The sequence below is a fragment of the Aspergillus thermomutatus genome (assembly GCF_002237265.1).
Source record: "Aspergillus thermomutatus strain HMR AF 39 chromosome Unknown NODE_141, whole genome shotgun sequence".
NCBI lineage: Eukaryota > Fungi > Ascomycota > Eurotiomycetes > Eurotiales > Aspergillaceae > Aspergillus > Aspergillus thermomutatus.
In genome coordinates, this window is record NW_020798190.1 from 1 (window position 1) to 17,056 (window position 17,056).

A 17,056-nucleotide genomic window follows, 5' to 3' on the forward strand; every position below is an offset into this window, starting at 1 on the left:
AGCCCTCTACGTTCATTACCATTATTGATCTACCAGTCCAAAATTCCTCTAACAATCGTCTGCCTATTTTCTTCAAATCTATCCTTGACAAAGTTAGCACTACTCCGTACTATTCGTCGCTTCTTCCCAACGGCCCCCTCGAATTGGCCCCCTCCCCGCCTCCCTTTTCCCATTCGAGCCTCTCAGATCACTTCTTGAAACCCTCAACCATTACTACTACTTATTAGTAGTAGTAGTAGTAGTGGCTTGTTGTCCGTCGCTAGGCTTCATTTCGTGCCGGTCCTCTCTCACTTTCCTCGTCCTCGCAAGCCCTTCCACCGACTTCTGAGGATCGCAATCAAAAGGGGCGTCGACACTTAGGGCAAACAAACAGACCCTCTCCGACCACCTGTCTCCTTCTGAAGAACGCCTGTGCTTTGCGATCGCAATAACTACTCCAGGCATATGCAATCACTATTGTTCGGATAATAATCAGTCTACTATCACCAGATCCGGCAATTGGAGCTTACATTGTCAACCTTTCTTCCCCGTGCAGTTGGGGGCAAAACAAGGTTTAAGATAAACAACAACCGGGGCAACAATTGTTGCAGCATTTTCGCGCTCACAAGAACCTCGCACGACACGCCCTTACAACTCGAAATCACGTCAGAAAATAATTTCCGCTCCAATTGGGGACTTCCTGTCCATCTTTTGTTCGGCCGTACTGTTGCACAGTTGCACGGAAGTGCTACTACACATCCAACATGCGGCGCGGTGTCTTGATCTTCCTCATTGTCAACCTGCTCATCATATCCTTTCTTGTGCGCAGTGTCTTCACCCTACTATCCTTGCTGGTAGAAGATGCCTCGGCCGATGCGATTCGTCACGCGGAGCTACCCTCGCCAAATTCGAGCTTAATTGAACAACGGCCGCAGATTATACCCAAAATCATTCACCAGACATACAAGAACGAGACAATTCCAGAAGTATGGCGGGAGGCTCAACAAAGCTGCAAAGATCTGCACCCTGACTATGAATACATCGTATGTGCTTCTATTCCCGTCAGCAGTTGTCTCGTTATACTAACATATCCTCCCGCATCAGCTATGGACCAACGAAAAGTCCCGCGAATTTATCAAGGACGAATATCCGTGGTTCCTTGACACTTTTGACGGCTACAAGTACCCGATTCAACGGGCAGATACTATCCGATACTTTGTTCTTGCTCACTTTGGCGGTACATATATCGACCTTGATGATGTATGTGTCCTATGCATGGCCACTAAATTGAACTGCGAATTCTGTTTGCTAACTCGAATCTATTCAGGGTTGCAACCGGCGATTGGATCCCCTGCTCTCATATCCTGCTTGGGTGCGTCGTACCGTTCCAACCGGTATTTCGAATGATGCCATGGGATCCGTTCCCCAACACCCGTTTTTCCTTCGAGTCATTGAATTGCTGAAATCTTATGACCGCAGCTGGCTGCTTCCTTATATTACCGTCATGTACTCGACTGGTCCTCTCTTCCTGTCAGTGATCTGGAAGGAATACATGCAAGATAAACCGAGTGAGGCTGCACGAGTTCGGATTCTCATGCAGGATGAATACAACAAGTACTCGTGGAGCTTCTTCACCCACCATGTCGGAAACAGCTGGCACGGTAAAGACGCCAGGTTGATTTTCTGGATGGGCCAGCATTGGATGTTGCTTACTGTCCTGGGTTTCATCCTCGCCGCGGTCGTGGGATTCTGCCTCTGGTGGGTTTATGGGCGCATGATTCTCCTGAGCTCGAAGTATCGCTACCGATACTCGAAACTACCCGGCCTGGTTCGCTCATCTTCCTCCCCCACACGTCGATCTCGAGGCATGATGCCTACGCTGCTTCGTCGTGTCAGCTTCAAAGAAGACGAAGAATCTGCCCATGTTACCGAAACCTCGTTCGAACTTTATAGCCGTCGCGATTAAGGTTTTACACCTCTTTAGTGACTGAAATGTGACCGTGGTCACCTCGCAACGCCCTTTGATACGACTCTTGCATCCAGCATTTCTTGTACCCACTATTCCCAATGGTCCAACACTGTTCTGAGACGCACAGTTCTGGGTCCATTTTTCTCTGATTATTCGTGCATGTATGGAGTTCTTCTTGGGTCACGGATTGACCGAAGCGCTTGTTTGGATCAAATTGTTGCTTGTACATGTTTTGGCAAGATGACTTGGATCTATCTGCATGCGAGGTGGTCTGCTAGGCAGCCTTCCCGCATTGTATTTGGCTCTTTTTCAAATTCTCGATCTACTTTGCTCTTCGCCTTTCATTCTCCGTTGTCTCTTTTACATATATTCCTTGTATTGATCTTTCACCTCCCCTTTTTGTCCCACTACCCTTCATGTCCACTATAGACTTGCGCTCGTGCTGGGTGTACTCATCCCCACTACAGATATCACGTATCGGCTGGATGGCAGACCGAAAATAGAATTTTGACAAGCGATGATACATTCGCGATTGAACAGGCCAATCAAATCCCAATTGTCTTCTTCATATAAAGTCCATGTATGCCTCTGTACTTCCAAGTTATCGTTCGAGGACTGATGGAGAAGAAGTCCTATGGAATTGAGGGCATGAGCTCCAGATCGCCCAGTAACGCGCAAGATATGGCGAGTCGGCGATTCTCCGTCCTGTTTGGCCATCAGCAGCATGCAACTTGGGAGAATACCGTGCAAAATGTTTCAGTTCCGATTCTCCGTATTCCAATCAACGTTGAGTTCGACACTGGCGGATCACCGCTAATACATACCAGGCATGGACGTGCTAGAGGCATTTGATGCACATTCGTCCAGCAACACCCTTGGGCCATAATCATCCTTGCTATGCTTGACGAACCCAAAACCACACCAGCGGTAGGATTGGTAATTTCAAATGAATCTACCCCTACAATTAGATTGGAATATGAGACAAAGTGACTCCATAGACCTCTCTTTGTTCGTTCTATGACCAGGCGCAGTCCGACCTGCCACTTCCACTCCACCCTGAAATATGTGGGAATGGGCAATGAAGAATGAAGACTCTTGTCGCCCCTTTGATGATAGACGATGTGACTAGTGACTAATGATCTCATCAGCATTACCTACATCGCGATTTGACAATCTTGCTGCCACATGAAATCATATAAAGCGTGTGTTTGAAGCCAACACCGCTCATACATACTTCGGTCTCTTCTCTTCCCCTTAGGATCTGTCTGTTATACAGTTTGAATGCCGGGAAGAGGTACAGGCCACAACAGCGCAGGTCAGCATGAAGCCAACTCATCTCTACAACGCTCTCTTCTTCCTCGCCCTCCCTAGCCTGGGCTACGCGGCTCCAGCATCCACTACCACTCAGCGCCAGAGGCAGGATCACAGGGCCCTGGACGTGAAGATCACAGCAGCACAGATCGAGACCATCGCGCCCAAGTCGACATCGTGCGCGAACCCGCCGGCCCCGGGTGAATGTGCCACGTCCGAGCAGGCCGCGGCGAACATTGCCAAGTCGTTCGAGACGTACAAGGTGACTTCGGCCGCGGAGCAGGCGGCCGTGGTCGGGCTGATGGCGTTTGAGAGTTTGGATTTCGAATACAATAGGAACCATTTCCCTGGTGTTCCGGGGCAGGGGAGTATGTTTTGCATTTACGTTTTGCGTGGGCAGGTCCTTTGGAGAATGAGGGCTGACCGTGTTGGCATTCGAATAGCTCGGAATATGCAATCGCCTGCGTTCAATGCCAAGTACGCGGCCTCCCTGCCGGCTCTTGCGGACAAGTTGAAGGATGTCTCTGGCGACCCGGCGGGTGTCCTCGACCTGTTGCTGGCGAACGAGGAATATGATTTTGGTTCCGGGGCCTGGTTCCTCGCCACGCAGTGCTCGCAGGATGTGCGGTCGGAGCTGCAGTCCGGCTCGGAGGCTGGATGGCAGAAGTATATCAGCAGTTGTGTGGGGACAGATGCGAATGAGGAGCGAAAGGCGTACTGGACGCGGGCCGTCCAGGCGCTGGGTGTTTAGAGTTCTTTTGAGCGGGTTTTGGATCTCGACTAAAGCTTCCATTTGAGGATTCAATGCAGTGTATTCTTTGGGATTCATCTGTGTCATCGTAACTTCGTCTCACGGACCGCTGATATATCCGTAGCAGAACAAACGTCCCGTTGCCTGACGTTTCCCCCCTCATTTACAGCCACGTCATCCACATCCCCAGTTCCCTTACAGCACTCCCTTCGTACTAACTATATCTCCCGCTCCGACTTCGCCAGCCACCCTTCTGGCACAGGCAGTGCGGATAGCCACGGCCAGCGCCTTGAACGCACTCTCCGCACGGTGGTGGTCGTTGTCTCCGTATGTGCAGCCAACATGCAGCGTGACATCAGCCGCCTGCGCGAAGCTGTGCAGTCCATGAGTTATCATCTCGGTGCTCAGGTCCCCGATCTTCTCCCGCTTGAAGCCCAAGTTGATCACGGCCCAGGGACGGCTGGAGAGGTCGATCACAGCCCAGGAGAGGGCCTCATCGAGCGGAGCATCGCCGCGTCCAAATCGTGCAAGGGATTGACGGGCGCCTAGGGCTTTGGTAAAGGCAGTACCGAGCGCAAGGAAAGTATCTTCGGTGGTGTGGTGATCGTCAACTGTTCAACACATTAGCCACGATATAGAGCTAGTGGACGTGGCTGAAGAACATACTGTACAGATCTCCCTTGGCTCTGATGGCTAAACTCCACCCAGAGTGTTTGGCCAGAGCATGCAGCATGTGATCCAGAAATCCGAGCCCGGTGCTCACGGTGATCTGCTGTGTCGGTGTGAATTGGGTCGCATGGGCGGCATTCTTGGGGGGTACGACGCCGTGCTTGGCGGCCTCTGCCTCCTTCGGGTCTTCAGGAGCAGGGAAATGCTCCGACGGTTCATATGGAGGGAGAACGCCGCCGTCGAGAGAGAGGGAGACCTGGATCTTGGTCTCGTTGGTCACCCGAGAGACGGTCGCTGTTCGTGCGGGGAGAGGCATTGTGTAGATGTACGGCAGTAGTTTCAGCAGTTGAAGGGTTGTAATTCTGATATTTAGTAGTCAAGCCGTTCCCCGTTCAATTGAATCCTGATTCAAGCTGTCGTCAGCAGTATCTTGACTTGAGGACCGGGTGATAATCAAGATCTGGCTCTGTCACTTTTTTTGGCGGAACATGTCCCGCGTATCAGTATTACCGGGAAAATGGACAATCACTTAATCCGACTGTATAGCTGCGTCATTCGCAGCTTTATCGAATGATGACAGCTGCAATTGTCATCTCAACTTTATGTCAATTGTCCTCTTGTATTTTTCTTTCTCTGTCCATAACATCCATAGGAGTCCTGATCCATTATCAACGCCTTCGCCATGCCTACAGTGAGTCAAAAAGGGGACATTAATCCTCCAGACGAGGTCACCTCGGAGGCTGTTCAAGGGTTCCTCACTGGAGCGTTTCGGGTGAGTTTGATCATCATAATCCTTGTTATCCAGATGAGTTCCATATCGGGTTCTGTACCAATTGCTTGTGTCAATTTATGAGTATGCGCTGGCGAAATGAGTGCAACATGCTGACGCACAGCTCTTGATTGGTAGTTTGGCTCCGTGTCCATCCTTGCACATATGATCCTTATGCTTCCTCATCCTTTCAAATTCTCTCCCCCAGCAGCAGCTCCGTCGACACCTCAATCTCAATCGCAACCTCCTTCGCCGTCATCCACTCGTCCGAGGACATCACCTTTTTCCAAGGCCTATCTACGGTCCAAATTCATCTACGGTCCCCTCGAGGGGTTTTCTGAGTGGCTGTCTCCGACGGCCCGGGTCTACCGGGGATTGACTCCGCAATTCAAAGTCTTCCTACAAATTGCGGCAATGACTCTGGGGGGATGCATCTGGGCCGAGCGGAGAGTGAACGAATATATTAATTACATGCGGAAGGTGAAACGAGCCGAACGACTACAGGCACAGAGGGTAGCACGATTCTCGGAATCGGAGTAGACGGGGTTGTACGAGTTTGAAATTTTATCGAAGGTCTCCACTCATCGAAGGCATCAGAGACCGAAAACAGAGAGCAGTATCGATGTGCGGCATTGCATAGTGTCGAGCCGACTCAATGACCTGAACGATACCAATGGTCTGCCTCAATGCCCTACATGCCACATCACTACACGGCTCAGCTGGCCGACGGGCTCATTCGGTCGCCGTTCTCTCCTCGCCACACTGGTTGTTCTCTGTGCGGGGATGAATCTGAGATAGTATGATCTCCGTGGTGATGGCTCGACTTAGGCCTGTAGATCCTCAGCTATGCGATTGCGTGGATCAGCGATGGGACTCCGTCATTCATCAAGAATACAAGCTGTGCTGCATCATAGACTTCCTCTCCAAGTTGATCACAGGACGAAAAGGGGCTATGATTGGAATAGATCTATAACATGACATCAGGGGAAAGTTAAGCAGCGCAAGTAATGATCATCCTTTGCCTTTCAGCTCTCATGAGGGGAATTGAGTCAATATAGATACAAAACCATCGTTCATCAATATACACATTATCATGCCGGAAGCCTGGAACTAGCTGGACTGTACTCCGTACTTAATACAGAACTCGATCCATATCGTTTCTCTTGGCCTGTTCAGGAGTACTATGGTGGGTAACCCTAAGCGAAAGTCACTTGCAGCCTTACTTTGCCGGTGTACGCGGCTATTCTTCAGTTTCGCGAAGGCGTCTAGGCTGGTGGATCAATGAAATAATAGGGCTTCAATGGCGCCGTTCAGACGAGTGACTAGTGAGTACCTTTCAGGCTTTCTCAGGTAGGATCGAAGTTTGGAAACCATGAAGGAGGCTGGAATCATTCCGAGTCACAAATCACCACATGCGTGATGGTACTTGGCGCTCATCTGCTGTCTTCAAGAAACGGGAGCCTTGGGAGGTAAAATTGAGACTGCGGAAGGCTTGGAGCTGAACTGTGTACCCTTTTCTAAGAGTGGAATATGAATTGGGTAACCCACACGATCCAGAGATCTGGTGGAGCTTGCGCTATTCGAAAGCTGTACGTATTTGTTGTAGTCTTGTAGATATACTTTCGAGGCGTTTTGTTTTTACTTCTCCTGAAACCCGACGCTGGAAGCGATGGACTATGAACTAAAAGTGTCTTCTTGATCAGTTCTTCTATGAATGCAAAGGTCCTCTGTTCGTTTATTTTGTCTACAACTGGTGTGGCTCAGATGATCGGATCTCGGGTCCATCACCCTTTTGTAAATGAAGGTTGCCTCAAATTGGTTGGTTTTCCCAGCCTAACAAGATAGACTAACAACTTACATATCAGGTAGCTTAAATCCACACTTTGTTTCAGATTTCGACCCCTTTTTAGCTACAGAGTGAGTACCTGGCTTGAGACTGAGGTATCTAGGTAGAGATTGAATCTCTGTCATGTGTCTGTCAGTGCCAGTGTCAGACGGTCAGTATTCAAGAAACCGATAGTCTGATACGGAAGTAAGTACATCGTGGATGCTATGATGCTATTGCCGCCAACTTCCCCGTACATTGCGATCGACTCCATCTGATCGTTTCCCATTGCGGAGCTCTATGATCACTAAGTGGGCAGTAAGCAGTAAATTTGCCATCAGCATCAGCATCACCATCACCATGAGGCATGGATCGTCCTTGACTGTTCTCGTCTTGCTCTTGCCGCCAGGGCTGTTTGCAGTCACTTGTAACTTCCATTGTAAGTAATTGAAGTAATTTCATACTAGAAACAAACTTTATAAAAAAGAAAAAAGGTAAATAAATAAATACCTCTCAGAGTAAAAATTGCTTAACTACATGATTCAACGCTGACATCATCCTTCTTGTCCATCAGCAAATCGAATGACAGAAGTCTCTGTCCTTGTAGGTACAGTTTTCTCCGGATTTCCACTCAGGAACAGATTTACATTAACAGTCGCCATTAGTCTATCTATCTATCTATATCAAGTTATCATATTACTGTCATCATCTTATTAATTCACCTGCTAAGACCACTAAGAAGAGTCGTCTTCCATCCATTGATTCTTCCCCTCTGGTTCTGGTGTGGAATCTTGTTCCTGTTCCTGTTCCTGGTTAATTATCCCCCTGTTCTTATCGTATATTCCCATACCTTCATATCTCATTTTATCATACTCCGTACCTTACCTAGCTATCCCCCTCCTCCAGTACTGCAAGACAGTACTCAGTTCATTCTTCTTGGTCGTTGTTGGCTGCTTTCGTGTCATATGCTTCCCTTTCCGGCGCTGCGTCCGCTGCTTCTGTTCTTCTGAATCTTTCTGGGCGGTTATCGTCTCTCTGCTCCTGTGTTGACTTCCTCAACCTATCTACCTCTTATTCTCTTGTTTTCTGTCCTCCTTCTGGTGATCGGTTTGGTTAGCGGTTGCCTTGAGCTCCTAGGAAAATTGTCGACTTCGAAATACTTCTTTTTCGCTTTTTTTCTTTTCTCTTGACCAGTCCCAATTGTTTATTAAAATCTCTGGCGACTACGTCCAAGCTACAGTACTTGACCTAAGTACGGTACCACTGTCCTCGCCGTAGCTTCGGTGCTTCCCCTCAGTCTACCAATTGCTTCTCATGGCGCCTTGACGGACTGCTGTATGTTTCCACCTCTTCCTCTCCTTTCCCTCTTTTTCCCTTTTCTTCCCTCTTTCTAATTAGTCTGCTTTTCCCTCGTTTTCTTTTCCCATCTTCCCTGCTCCACAGGCTGAGCTAGCTTGATGGTCCGAAAAATCATGCTCTCGCTATCTACCACTAGCCGCTCGTCATCCAATATGCACGCCCGTCATTACCATGTGGTGACACTCAGCTAACTTGGTTCTTCTTCTGCGCTTCTCTTCTAGTGAGAACGACGTCGAGGTCGTCGATGTGAGGACTTTTCACTCCTTTAATACTTCCCATACACTCGTTATTTTCTCTTTTTTTACGCTTGTCTTGAATCTCTACCTATTCCAATCTATCCGCTTCTCCCCGTCATGGCCGACAGCTCGGGGAAGAAAGAGCGCAGAAAAAGCCTGAGTGTGTTTAGCCCGTCCTCGACGACCTCAATTCTATCCGGCTCCGCGGTTACCCATGATCGATCGCCCTCGGACGACGTCAACACCCTCAAGAAGAGGAACCGACGCAATTCCGGGTTTTTTGGTGTCCGGAACACCAGCCCAGCAAGAGCTCCGGGCAGCTATGGTCAGCATTGGCCCAGCACGATCGAATCGGAATCCACGGCAGCCTGCATAGCGTCTACACATACAACAATAGTCCCAGAGGCCCCTCGTTCCCGACGTAAGTCCCTCCAGAAAAGGCGCACATCTGTCTTTGGTTCCTTGCGATCGCTTCATTCCCTGGATGACGACGAGAAATCTCTCGGGCGCGCAAAAGGTTCGCCCGTTGACGATGAAGACGCCTTTGCCTCTCGAAATGGAATCGGTTCGGTCATTCTGCACCATGGGGCGATCCAGACGACTGGGGGCATGTGGAGGAAGAAAAGTCAGTACCTGGTCCTCACGGATACGCATCTCGTTCGGTTTAAGAGTCAGAGCAAGGCTGCGGAGATGTTCTCCTCAATCCCTGCGTCCTATACTCGGTCCCCGGCAATGAATCGCCAATCGATTGCCTCAATCAACTCGTTGCAAGAACCCCAGCTTGCTGTTCCCAGCGATGCCTCTGTGGGAATCCCCTTGAAAAGCATCATCGCAGTCTACATGTTGGACGACGGGAGACCTTCGTCAATGGTCGAAGTTGCCTATCTGGACGAGCGGCTACACAAGGCTGCTTTTATTCAGATGCAAACGCCAGATCTCCAGGAACTCAACTTGTGGATGATAGGAATTCGTTCGGCAGCGGAAATGACCCGTAATGCGGATCCATTGCCCTTCGACCAGAAGTCGATCGAGTGCGTGGCCCGGATGCTCGAATACGAGAGAGATTACGACCCAGAAACGTTTCGTATGTTTCGGGTGATCCAAATGGCCTCCAGTAGCAAGTCTACCACACGGGCCTCATCGGACGACCTCACCAAGCTCTCCCCCACGGGGTGCTATCTTGCCCTGGGTTCGCACAAGCTTCACTTGATACCTTTGCACAAAATCTCCAGTCGCTCTTCCGTTGTTTCACTGTCCGATCTGGAAACCGCAACATCTTTCGGCTTGATGAACCTAACCAGTCTATCAATGGAATGGGGTGACGATAGCCTCCATCTGACGTTTCGGGTTCCGCTTCGCAAACCATTTTCGGTCTTCCTGGCTTCGGTACATTCGCTCGAGGTTGCTTTCTGGATAAGGCAGCAGACGGAGTTTTTGCGCCCGTTGTGGCTCCGGCAGCCATACGATTTCATCGTGCCTCGCGATTTGAATAATGAGAGCAATTTCCCCCCTGTCAGTTTGGACGAAGACTACGGTTGCTTTGATCGGACGCTGGTCGCCTATTCCGCCAGTTATGATATCGACACCTCTAACATTCGCTATACGATTGACATGCAATGTGACAATGCGCCCTGCTTCAGGCTTTTGCCGCCCGCTTCCCCACAGCGCCAGAAGTACACAGCTTTGGAGCTCATTGCGGTCTTACGAGCTCTTCGGTACAACGAGTCTTTCTGCTCTATCTCATTCAGCAGGGTCAGCTTGGATGCGCTCCAGGGTGTTCGTGATTTACATGGAGCGGACAAAGATGCCTACCTCACTCGTTCCGGCTCTCCAATTCACATTCCCGGCCAAGAGAGTTTGTCAGTGCTGTCGCAAGAGATTCGCGCATTAGCTCTGAAAAGCACGTACCTCAAACGGCTTGATTTTTCCTACACGTTGAGTCGCACACCCAAGTCTGATAGTGAGAGTCACGATCCAGGTTGTGGAATTCCCGAAGCCCTTTTCCCCATCTGCCGCCGGGAGCTCACGAGCGTCGACTGTGTTGCGCTCAATGGAATCAGACTCGGAGATTCAGATCTCGATTACTTGGTCGATGCTGCCTCGCAGAAAGGAAGTCATTTACGAGCATTGGAAGTAGGACACTGCGGCCTGTCCGTTCATGACATTGATCTTCTTATCTCGACAGTCGTTGCTCAAGCCTCGACGCTAGAGGCCATCGACATTTCAGGTATACAGGGCCGTTTGGCTCCCAACTTACTCCAACAGTACCTCGGGTACTTTGGCAATCTGAAAAAATTTGACCTCTCACGCATCTCCCGAACTTCGGGCCCGGAACCGCTGATCAGCGCAGAGACTTTGTTCAGATGGCGGCTGCAGGAGCTTTCTCTGAGTCGAACTGCAGTCAATAGAGAGACTGTCGATGCGATGGCTACTTATCTGGCCAGCGATCAATCTCGCGACCTACGTATACTTCGGCTTGACCAGTGTGGACTGACAGGGCAGGATGTAGCCATCATTCTGCACTCGATGGCTGTGCTTGGTGCGCCTCGGGATCTGCATCTTTATGTCAATGAAAACCGCCTAGACCTCGGTTGTTCGTATCTCTTCGACGCAATAGCTCAAAACAAAACACCATCGCATCTTTCAATGAGGATGATTGACTTTAAGAAGGAGGAGCAATTTCGGGAACTAGTGGAGGCTCTCAGGGTAAATCGAACCCTGAAATATCTCGACATCTCCAAAGCCTCACTGCCGTATGACGCCGGACCGGAGACGTGCAGATCGCTCCAGTTGATGTTCGAGGAGAACAACACATTGGAAGACCTGGATATCAGCGGTGAGAGTGCACACTTGGATGTGGCACGGTTTGGGATTGGTCTCAACCTGGCATTGACCGGCTTGAAAAAGAACAAGTCCCTCAAAGTCTTGAAGATAGAGCACCAGAAACTTGGATTTCAGGGCGCGAGCACTTTGGCCTCCGTGCTGGAGGAGAACACCTGCCTGCGGGAGGTCCACTGTGAGAACAACGACATCAATTTGCAGTCGTTCACTGTCCTGGTCAACGGACTCCAGCGAAACAAGACAATCCTGAATCTCTCTTCCATGGACCGCGACCGGGTTCAGTCCCTCGATAAATTCCGACGGGAGATTGAGAACGTGAAGCGTGATCTGAGCCACACGCAGAGCTATACTACGAGTTCTATTCGCCGCTCGATACATGCTGCCATTCACGTCAAGAATGCGGCGGTTGGGAATAAGTTGTCCAAGCATTCCTCGGCGACAAACCCTTCTCGTTCTATGACCTCCACATCTTTGAGCGCAGCGTCGACCACCTCCGTGCAGGCTTCCCAAGTGATGGATCACGATGTCGAGATTATTTTGAAATCTTTGAATCAAAAATGGGACTCGGAGGTTGCGCGCCTGCGTCGCTATCTCTTTCGGAACTACAACGTGGCCAATGGGATCGACGATGGCTACGACGATGCCTCTAGTGATGGCCGGCCGGCCACGGCAGCTAGCCTTGGGACGATGCTGGAAAGCCTGAGACCGAGTGGGTCGGAGCTTGCCGACGAGAAACCTACGACATCTCAGACCAGCTTGCAGGCTATGCCACAATCTGAAGCGGAAGCCGATTCTGCAACGCCATCAACTGCCAGCGCAGAAAGCAAGAGCAGCCATTTGGACATTTTCAAGAGCCTCGATGCGGAGAGTGACTTTCGAGCCGAACTCCACGATCGACCGCAGACAGCTGGCGTCGTGCTACCGCATCATGGGTCCGCAGGCTTATCACCAGAATACTCTGGCTCTAATGCACCCTCAGCGCGCTTGGCAGTTCCGGTTCCTGCGATTCCATCTGTTGCAGCCAAACCTAGCAGCGTCCGAAGTGCCCGCAGCTCGAGCTCCGTGTCTACAAGCGCGGGTACTGCTGTGAGCTCACGTAGTGCATACGGCACAGCTTCCTCGACCCTAAGGGGCTTCCTCAGCAAAGGTGTGTCGAAAGATCGGCGCGGACTTGATAAATTGAAACCTGGGCCTCTTTGTGTCTCTAATGATGCACCCCCACAGCTGGACTGGACACCGCCCCAGCTGGAACTGCGTGGGTTTCGATAGATGTTAGTGTTCACAGCCCCCAGAGCTGTGAAGTTTGATGAGCTTGTTTGGACTCGCTTGAACTCACGCATCGTCTCCCAATCAATGCTGCCAGTTCTGGGGAACCCCCATCTACAAAAAGTCCATTTACACTAGTCGGGACACATCTGACTTGTACGGCATAATTTGTCCCTGGATATCCGACAACAATTTGTTTCATTTTACATGTTGCTTCTTTCTTCCTTTCGCTCTCTTTATTGAGCCTCTCTGTACTTATTATCCAACCCATCCGCGATCTGAACCATTCACCCAGCTGCTGGAAGCAAATTCATGGATTGCTACCATGGCTGCATACTTCGAACAATATTGCCTGAACCCATTCCCCCATCCTAACTTCTACTCTTCTTTAGATTTTCTTTTTTTGGCTTTCTTTTTGGCGTTTGCTCGATTCTCAACCGATATCCCTCCGAGTCATTTCTACTATTTTCCTTCGAAAAGGCGTCTACCAAAGGGCTGAAAGCGAGCATCACACGGATCTGCGAGTTTGGCGCATGGACTTGGTGCGCGATTGTCTCATTCTGTCATAACATGCTACTTCTAGCGCACTGCACATCTCCTCGGCGTTTTACTTCTCACTTTCTTCTTTTCTCCTTTGCCGATCTCTTGTGTCATTTTTCTTATGGCATGGAGGTCTGATGATTCTAATTGATAATGTCATAGAGTTGCTGTCCGTCTCGAAAGCTGCGTTCACTCTCGAGATAATGCTCTGTTGAATACTATGATGTCTCTTTCCTACAGATATTTGTATTTAGAGAGGATTCATGTATGAATATATATTCTAGAGTTTATCAAAGCCGTCCCATTTGAGTCTCTTGAAGGTGTTGTAGTTACAGTCAGTGAAGTTGTTTTTCTAACTTGAATCTGTTCTGGGGACAGGCAGGTGCCATCACCTTCGCTGTATCATACAAACAGCTAGGACAGAGACTGCCGTTCTGGCACTAAACTATGAATCAAAGGGCATCTGAATGTTTACTCGAACTATTCAGAAATTGAGGTGACCATTATCAGAGTGATAACCGCCCGGTATGTCTGCTGAGAGACCCCATTGCACTGTCAGAGATCAAAAATTACATATTCTGTACAGAGAGCCGTACACTATTACATTGCTTGGAGGAAAACAACCATAAACGCCGGTATATGATGTAAAAGCCGCAGACCAGGCACCCAGAAATGCAGAGCGGCCTCTCCTTCTCCTGAAACGGTGGGTGGAGTATATATCAAGGGAGAAACCGAATGACAAGCTCAAGGTCAGAAGATAATGATTACAAAGGCTGAATGTCGCTACCACACGCGGGAAGTGAAGATGATTGATTAGACCGCATCACCCAGAACGACGATCCCCTGCTCCCTGTCGAGTTCGTCCTCCTTTTGGCGGAATTCGCGTCCCTGCCGGGCGATCTCCCGCAGTTTACGGATATATACATTGGCCGCGATGTCGCTCTCACCCTCTCCGGGGCCGGCAAGGGCCTTTTGCCGACGCTTCTGGCATGCAGTGTATAAGGCTTGCGCTTGCGGCTGTTTCAGCTCGGTCAGCTCCCACTGGACTGTCCACTTGTCGGACGCTTTGAAATTGGTCGGCCGCTCGACGTAGTACCCGTTCATTTTGTTCTTGATGACGAGGGTCATGGCAAGCAAGTCCCGGGTTGCTTCCTCTTGAGCCTGCTCCGCGGGTGCGCCTTGAGACTCTGACGCAGGCGATCCATCTGAAGTCGCCGGTGTCTCTTGAGCCACCTTGGATGCAGCGGAAATTTCCTGCGGCGGCCCCTCTTCTTTATCGCTCGATTCATCAGTCTCGTCCTTTGCTGGGGTGGCTGGCTGGCTTTCTGCTGTGTGAACTGATGGCGGGGGCGTAGGTTTTATCCGCTCTTTTGAGGGTAGGTTGAGAATGCGTCGCTGGTATGCCTCGATTTTCTCCTCGTTCTTCGTTTGAATGGCGTGGATTTCGTCATCGGTGACCGGCTCCGCGAAGATATACATGAACGGCGTCTGCGCATCCCGGGTCTCAAAATGGAATCGCAATGACTTCTTCGGAAACTTGGCGGTGGCTTTGTCAAGGATCTTGTTCCATAACGCTATGCTGAGTTGGAATTCGGCATCGCCCAGTGCAGTGTCGGACTGACCGTGCAAAGACTGGTCCATTTCCGGCAAACTGACGTACTGAAATCCAAAGATACGCTCAATATTATGGAAGGCGACAAAGATGCCATCCATACGACCAATTCGTACTTGGAGAGAGTACTTCAAGAACGCAGCTCGAATCATGTCAAAGTATTCGCGCTCATAGGACTCATAGCTGCCGAAGCGATTGCGAATCTCGTAACCAAGGCCATGTTCAAAATTGCGTACATCCATACGGATGGACACGACCGCTCGTGTCTTCAGATCGAACATTCCAGTTCCCGGAAGCCTGGGGTCATAAGCGTCCAATTGAGATCTCATGACGAAATCGCCCATTGTCGAATAGTGGTAGGCCTCGGGAATAGCCTGTTCCTCTTCCGGAGAAATTTTGTTCGTACTGGTCCTCCTGTATCGCTCAAAATCCTCCTTTGGCAGAGTCAGAAGTTTCTCCAAGGACTTGCCAAGGTTCATCAGGATATTGGCACTCTCAAACTCTTTATCGGCATCAATGGCGTATGCACCATCTTGATAGCGGAGAAACATGGCTGCCGGCGCCCGCAAAAGGCGTGTAAATGTACGCAACTTATCTGGGAAGCCCTGTGACAGGGTTCGGGCGTCGATTGGTCTCCAGGAAGAGAGCAGGTAATGGAAATGAGAAAGTACCGATGTCATGCTCGACGACGAACCCACGTACTTTTTCTTCTCCTTTGCTGCAATTCCCCGAAGAGTCTCGTCCCTGGACGACGTAATGTATTCCTTGAGTGCATCAAAATCGAATTCAGTGACAGGCATGATGGAGCCTAGATACGGATCGAAGTTGAAGACGCGGGATCGAGGATCGCGAAGATGATAGACACCGGGGCTTAAAGAACAGAATGTTAGCTCACGCTTGTGACTTGAACACAAGGTTGGAAGCAACTTACTTGAACAAGACTCTGTCGAGACCGAACGACAGTCGAGGAACAGAAGGGGTCTGAATTTTCAGAGCTTTGCATCAATCAGCCAAAACTCTAGAGTACGTTGAAGAAGGGATCAAAACACCTACGGGTGACAGATAACTCTTCGGAATGGAATACACCAGAATCTCGGCCCTGTGCAGCGCGCGCGACCGCCGCCAAGGTTTTGATGGATTCCCTGCCCCCGGGAGTTATACCTCTGGAATCCAGCAGAGCCACAACCGATTGAAGGGAGGACTGGATACGGGCAGTGCTGGCCGCCTAGATTTGCGGGTCAGCTACAGGGCGAACTGTAAAAAGAAATGGTGTAACTCACATCATCTTGGAATGAAGCCCTGGGATCCTCTAAGCCCGAAGCGAAGCTTGTGTCTCGCCTGACCTTCTTTCCGCCTGTCTGTACTCTTCGAATTGGTTGACCAGTATTTGGAGCAGTCCTTCTACTTCTCGTTCTTGTAGTTCCGGTAGGTAGCTCCTCGTCTTCGTTGTCCAGCGATTCGATGAGCTCTTCCTGAAGGGACGGAGACGCGCTGGCACTGGTTGAAGCTAATTTGCGAACAATGGACTTCGTGACATCCTCCGTTGAGGTGAAAACAGGTTGACTCTTCCTCTTTTTCCTCTTCTTCGGTGGGGAATCGTCCTTGGGGGAATGCAAATCAGCAGCTGGATCTAAGAATACAGGAAGTCTTCGGGCGTAGCTGGCTTCGGAGCCAGTACGAAGGAGAAAATTACCTTATTGGAAGTTGCATGAGTCTTTTCATCGAAGGCCTGGTCATCGCCAGATTTGGCGCGTGATAGAGGCGAGCTGTAGAACTGGCGCAACCAGGGACGACCTCCGAGTCCCTGAGCTAAGCAGGAGAAGCAGACATGTTCGCGGAGAGGGTCTCTCAAAGACCGCAGGGAGGTCCGAAACATCCAGTCCAGATGCGTCGCAGTATGCTTGACGAACAGTTAAGATTGTCCGCTCA

The 17,056-nt window shown here is 50.1% G+C and overlaps 6 protein-coding genes across 6 annotated transcripts; 4 read left to right on the top strand and 2 right to left on the bottom strand.

Moving 5' to 3' along the window:
- Positions 1-743: 743 nt before the first annotated feature.
- On the top strand, positions 744-1,945 carry CDV56_100243 (glycosyltransferase family 32 protein; the record flags this gene model as incomplete). Its single annotated transcript, XM_026753862.1, has 3 exons — positions 744-1,022; positions 1,084-1,239; positions 1,307-1,945. 3 exons carry the CDS (start codon positions 744-746, stop codon positions 1,943-1,945), a joined length of 1,074 nt encoding a protein of 357 aa, XP_026613088.1.
- Positions 1,946-3,269: 1,324 nt separating this feature from the next.
- Positions 3,270-4,010, top strand: CDV56_100690 (uncharacterized protein; the record flags this gene model as incomplete). Its single annotated transcript, XM_026754309.1, has 1 exon — positions 3,270-4,010. The coding sequence occupies one exon, from the start codon at positions 3,270-3,272 to the stop codon at positions 4,008-4,010; it is 741 nt and encodes a 246-aa protein (XP_026613089.1).
- Positions 4,011-4,205: 195 nt separating this feature from the next.
- his3 (imidazoleglycerol-phosphate dehydratase HIS3) lies at positions 4,206-4,995 on the bottom strand (the record flags this gene model as incomplete). Its single annotated transcript, XM_026754460.1, has 2 exons — positions 4,206-4,621; positions 4,677-4,995. 2 exons carry the CDS (start codon positions 4,993-4,995, stop codon positions 4,206-4,208), a joined length of 735 nt encoding a protein of 244 aa, XP_026613090.1.
- A 366-nt stretch (positions 4,996-5,361) lies between these two features.
- CDV56_101020 (uncharacterized protein) lies at positions 5,362-5,988 on the top strand (the record flags this gene model as incomplete). The annotated part of the gene is made up of 2 exons (XM_026754639.1): positions 5,362-5,451; positions 5,587-5,988. The coding sequence occupies 2 exons, from the start codon at positions 5,362-5,364 to the stop codon at positions 5,986-5,988; spliced, it is 492 nt and encodes a 163-aa protein (XP_026613091.1).
- A 2,997-nt stretch (positions 5,989-8,985) lies between these two features.
- CDV56_101564 (uncharacterized protein) lies at positions 8,986-12,978 on the top strand (the record flags this gene model as incomplete). Its single annotated transcript, XM_026755183.1, has 1 exon — positions 8,986-12,978. The coding sequence occupies one exon, from the start codon at positions 8,986-8,988 to the stop codon at positions 12,976-12,978; it is 3,993 nt and encodes a 1,330-aa protein (XP_026613092.1).
- Positions 12,979-14,328: 1,350 nt separating this feature from the next.
- CDV56_102301 (Pet127 family protein) lies at positions 14,329-17,003 on the bottom strand (the record flags this gene model as incomplete). Its single annotated transcript, XM_026755920.1, has 5 exons — positions 14,329-15,997; positions 16,059-16,122; positions 16,181-16,352; positions 16,408-16,728; positions 16,821-17,003. The coding sequence occupies 5 exons, from the start codon at positions 17,001-17,003 to the stop codon at positions 14,329-14,331; spliced, it is 2,409 nt and encodes an 802-aa protein (XP_026613093.1).
- Positions 17,004-17,056: the final 53 nt, after the last annotated feature.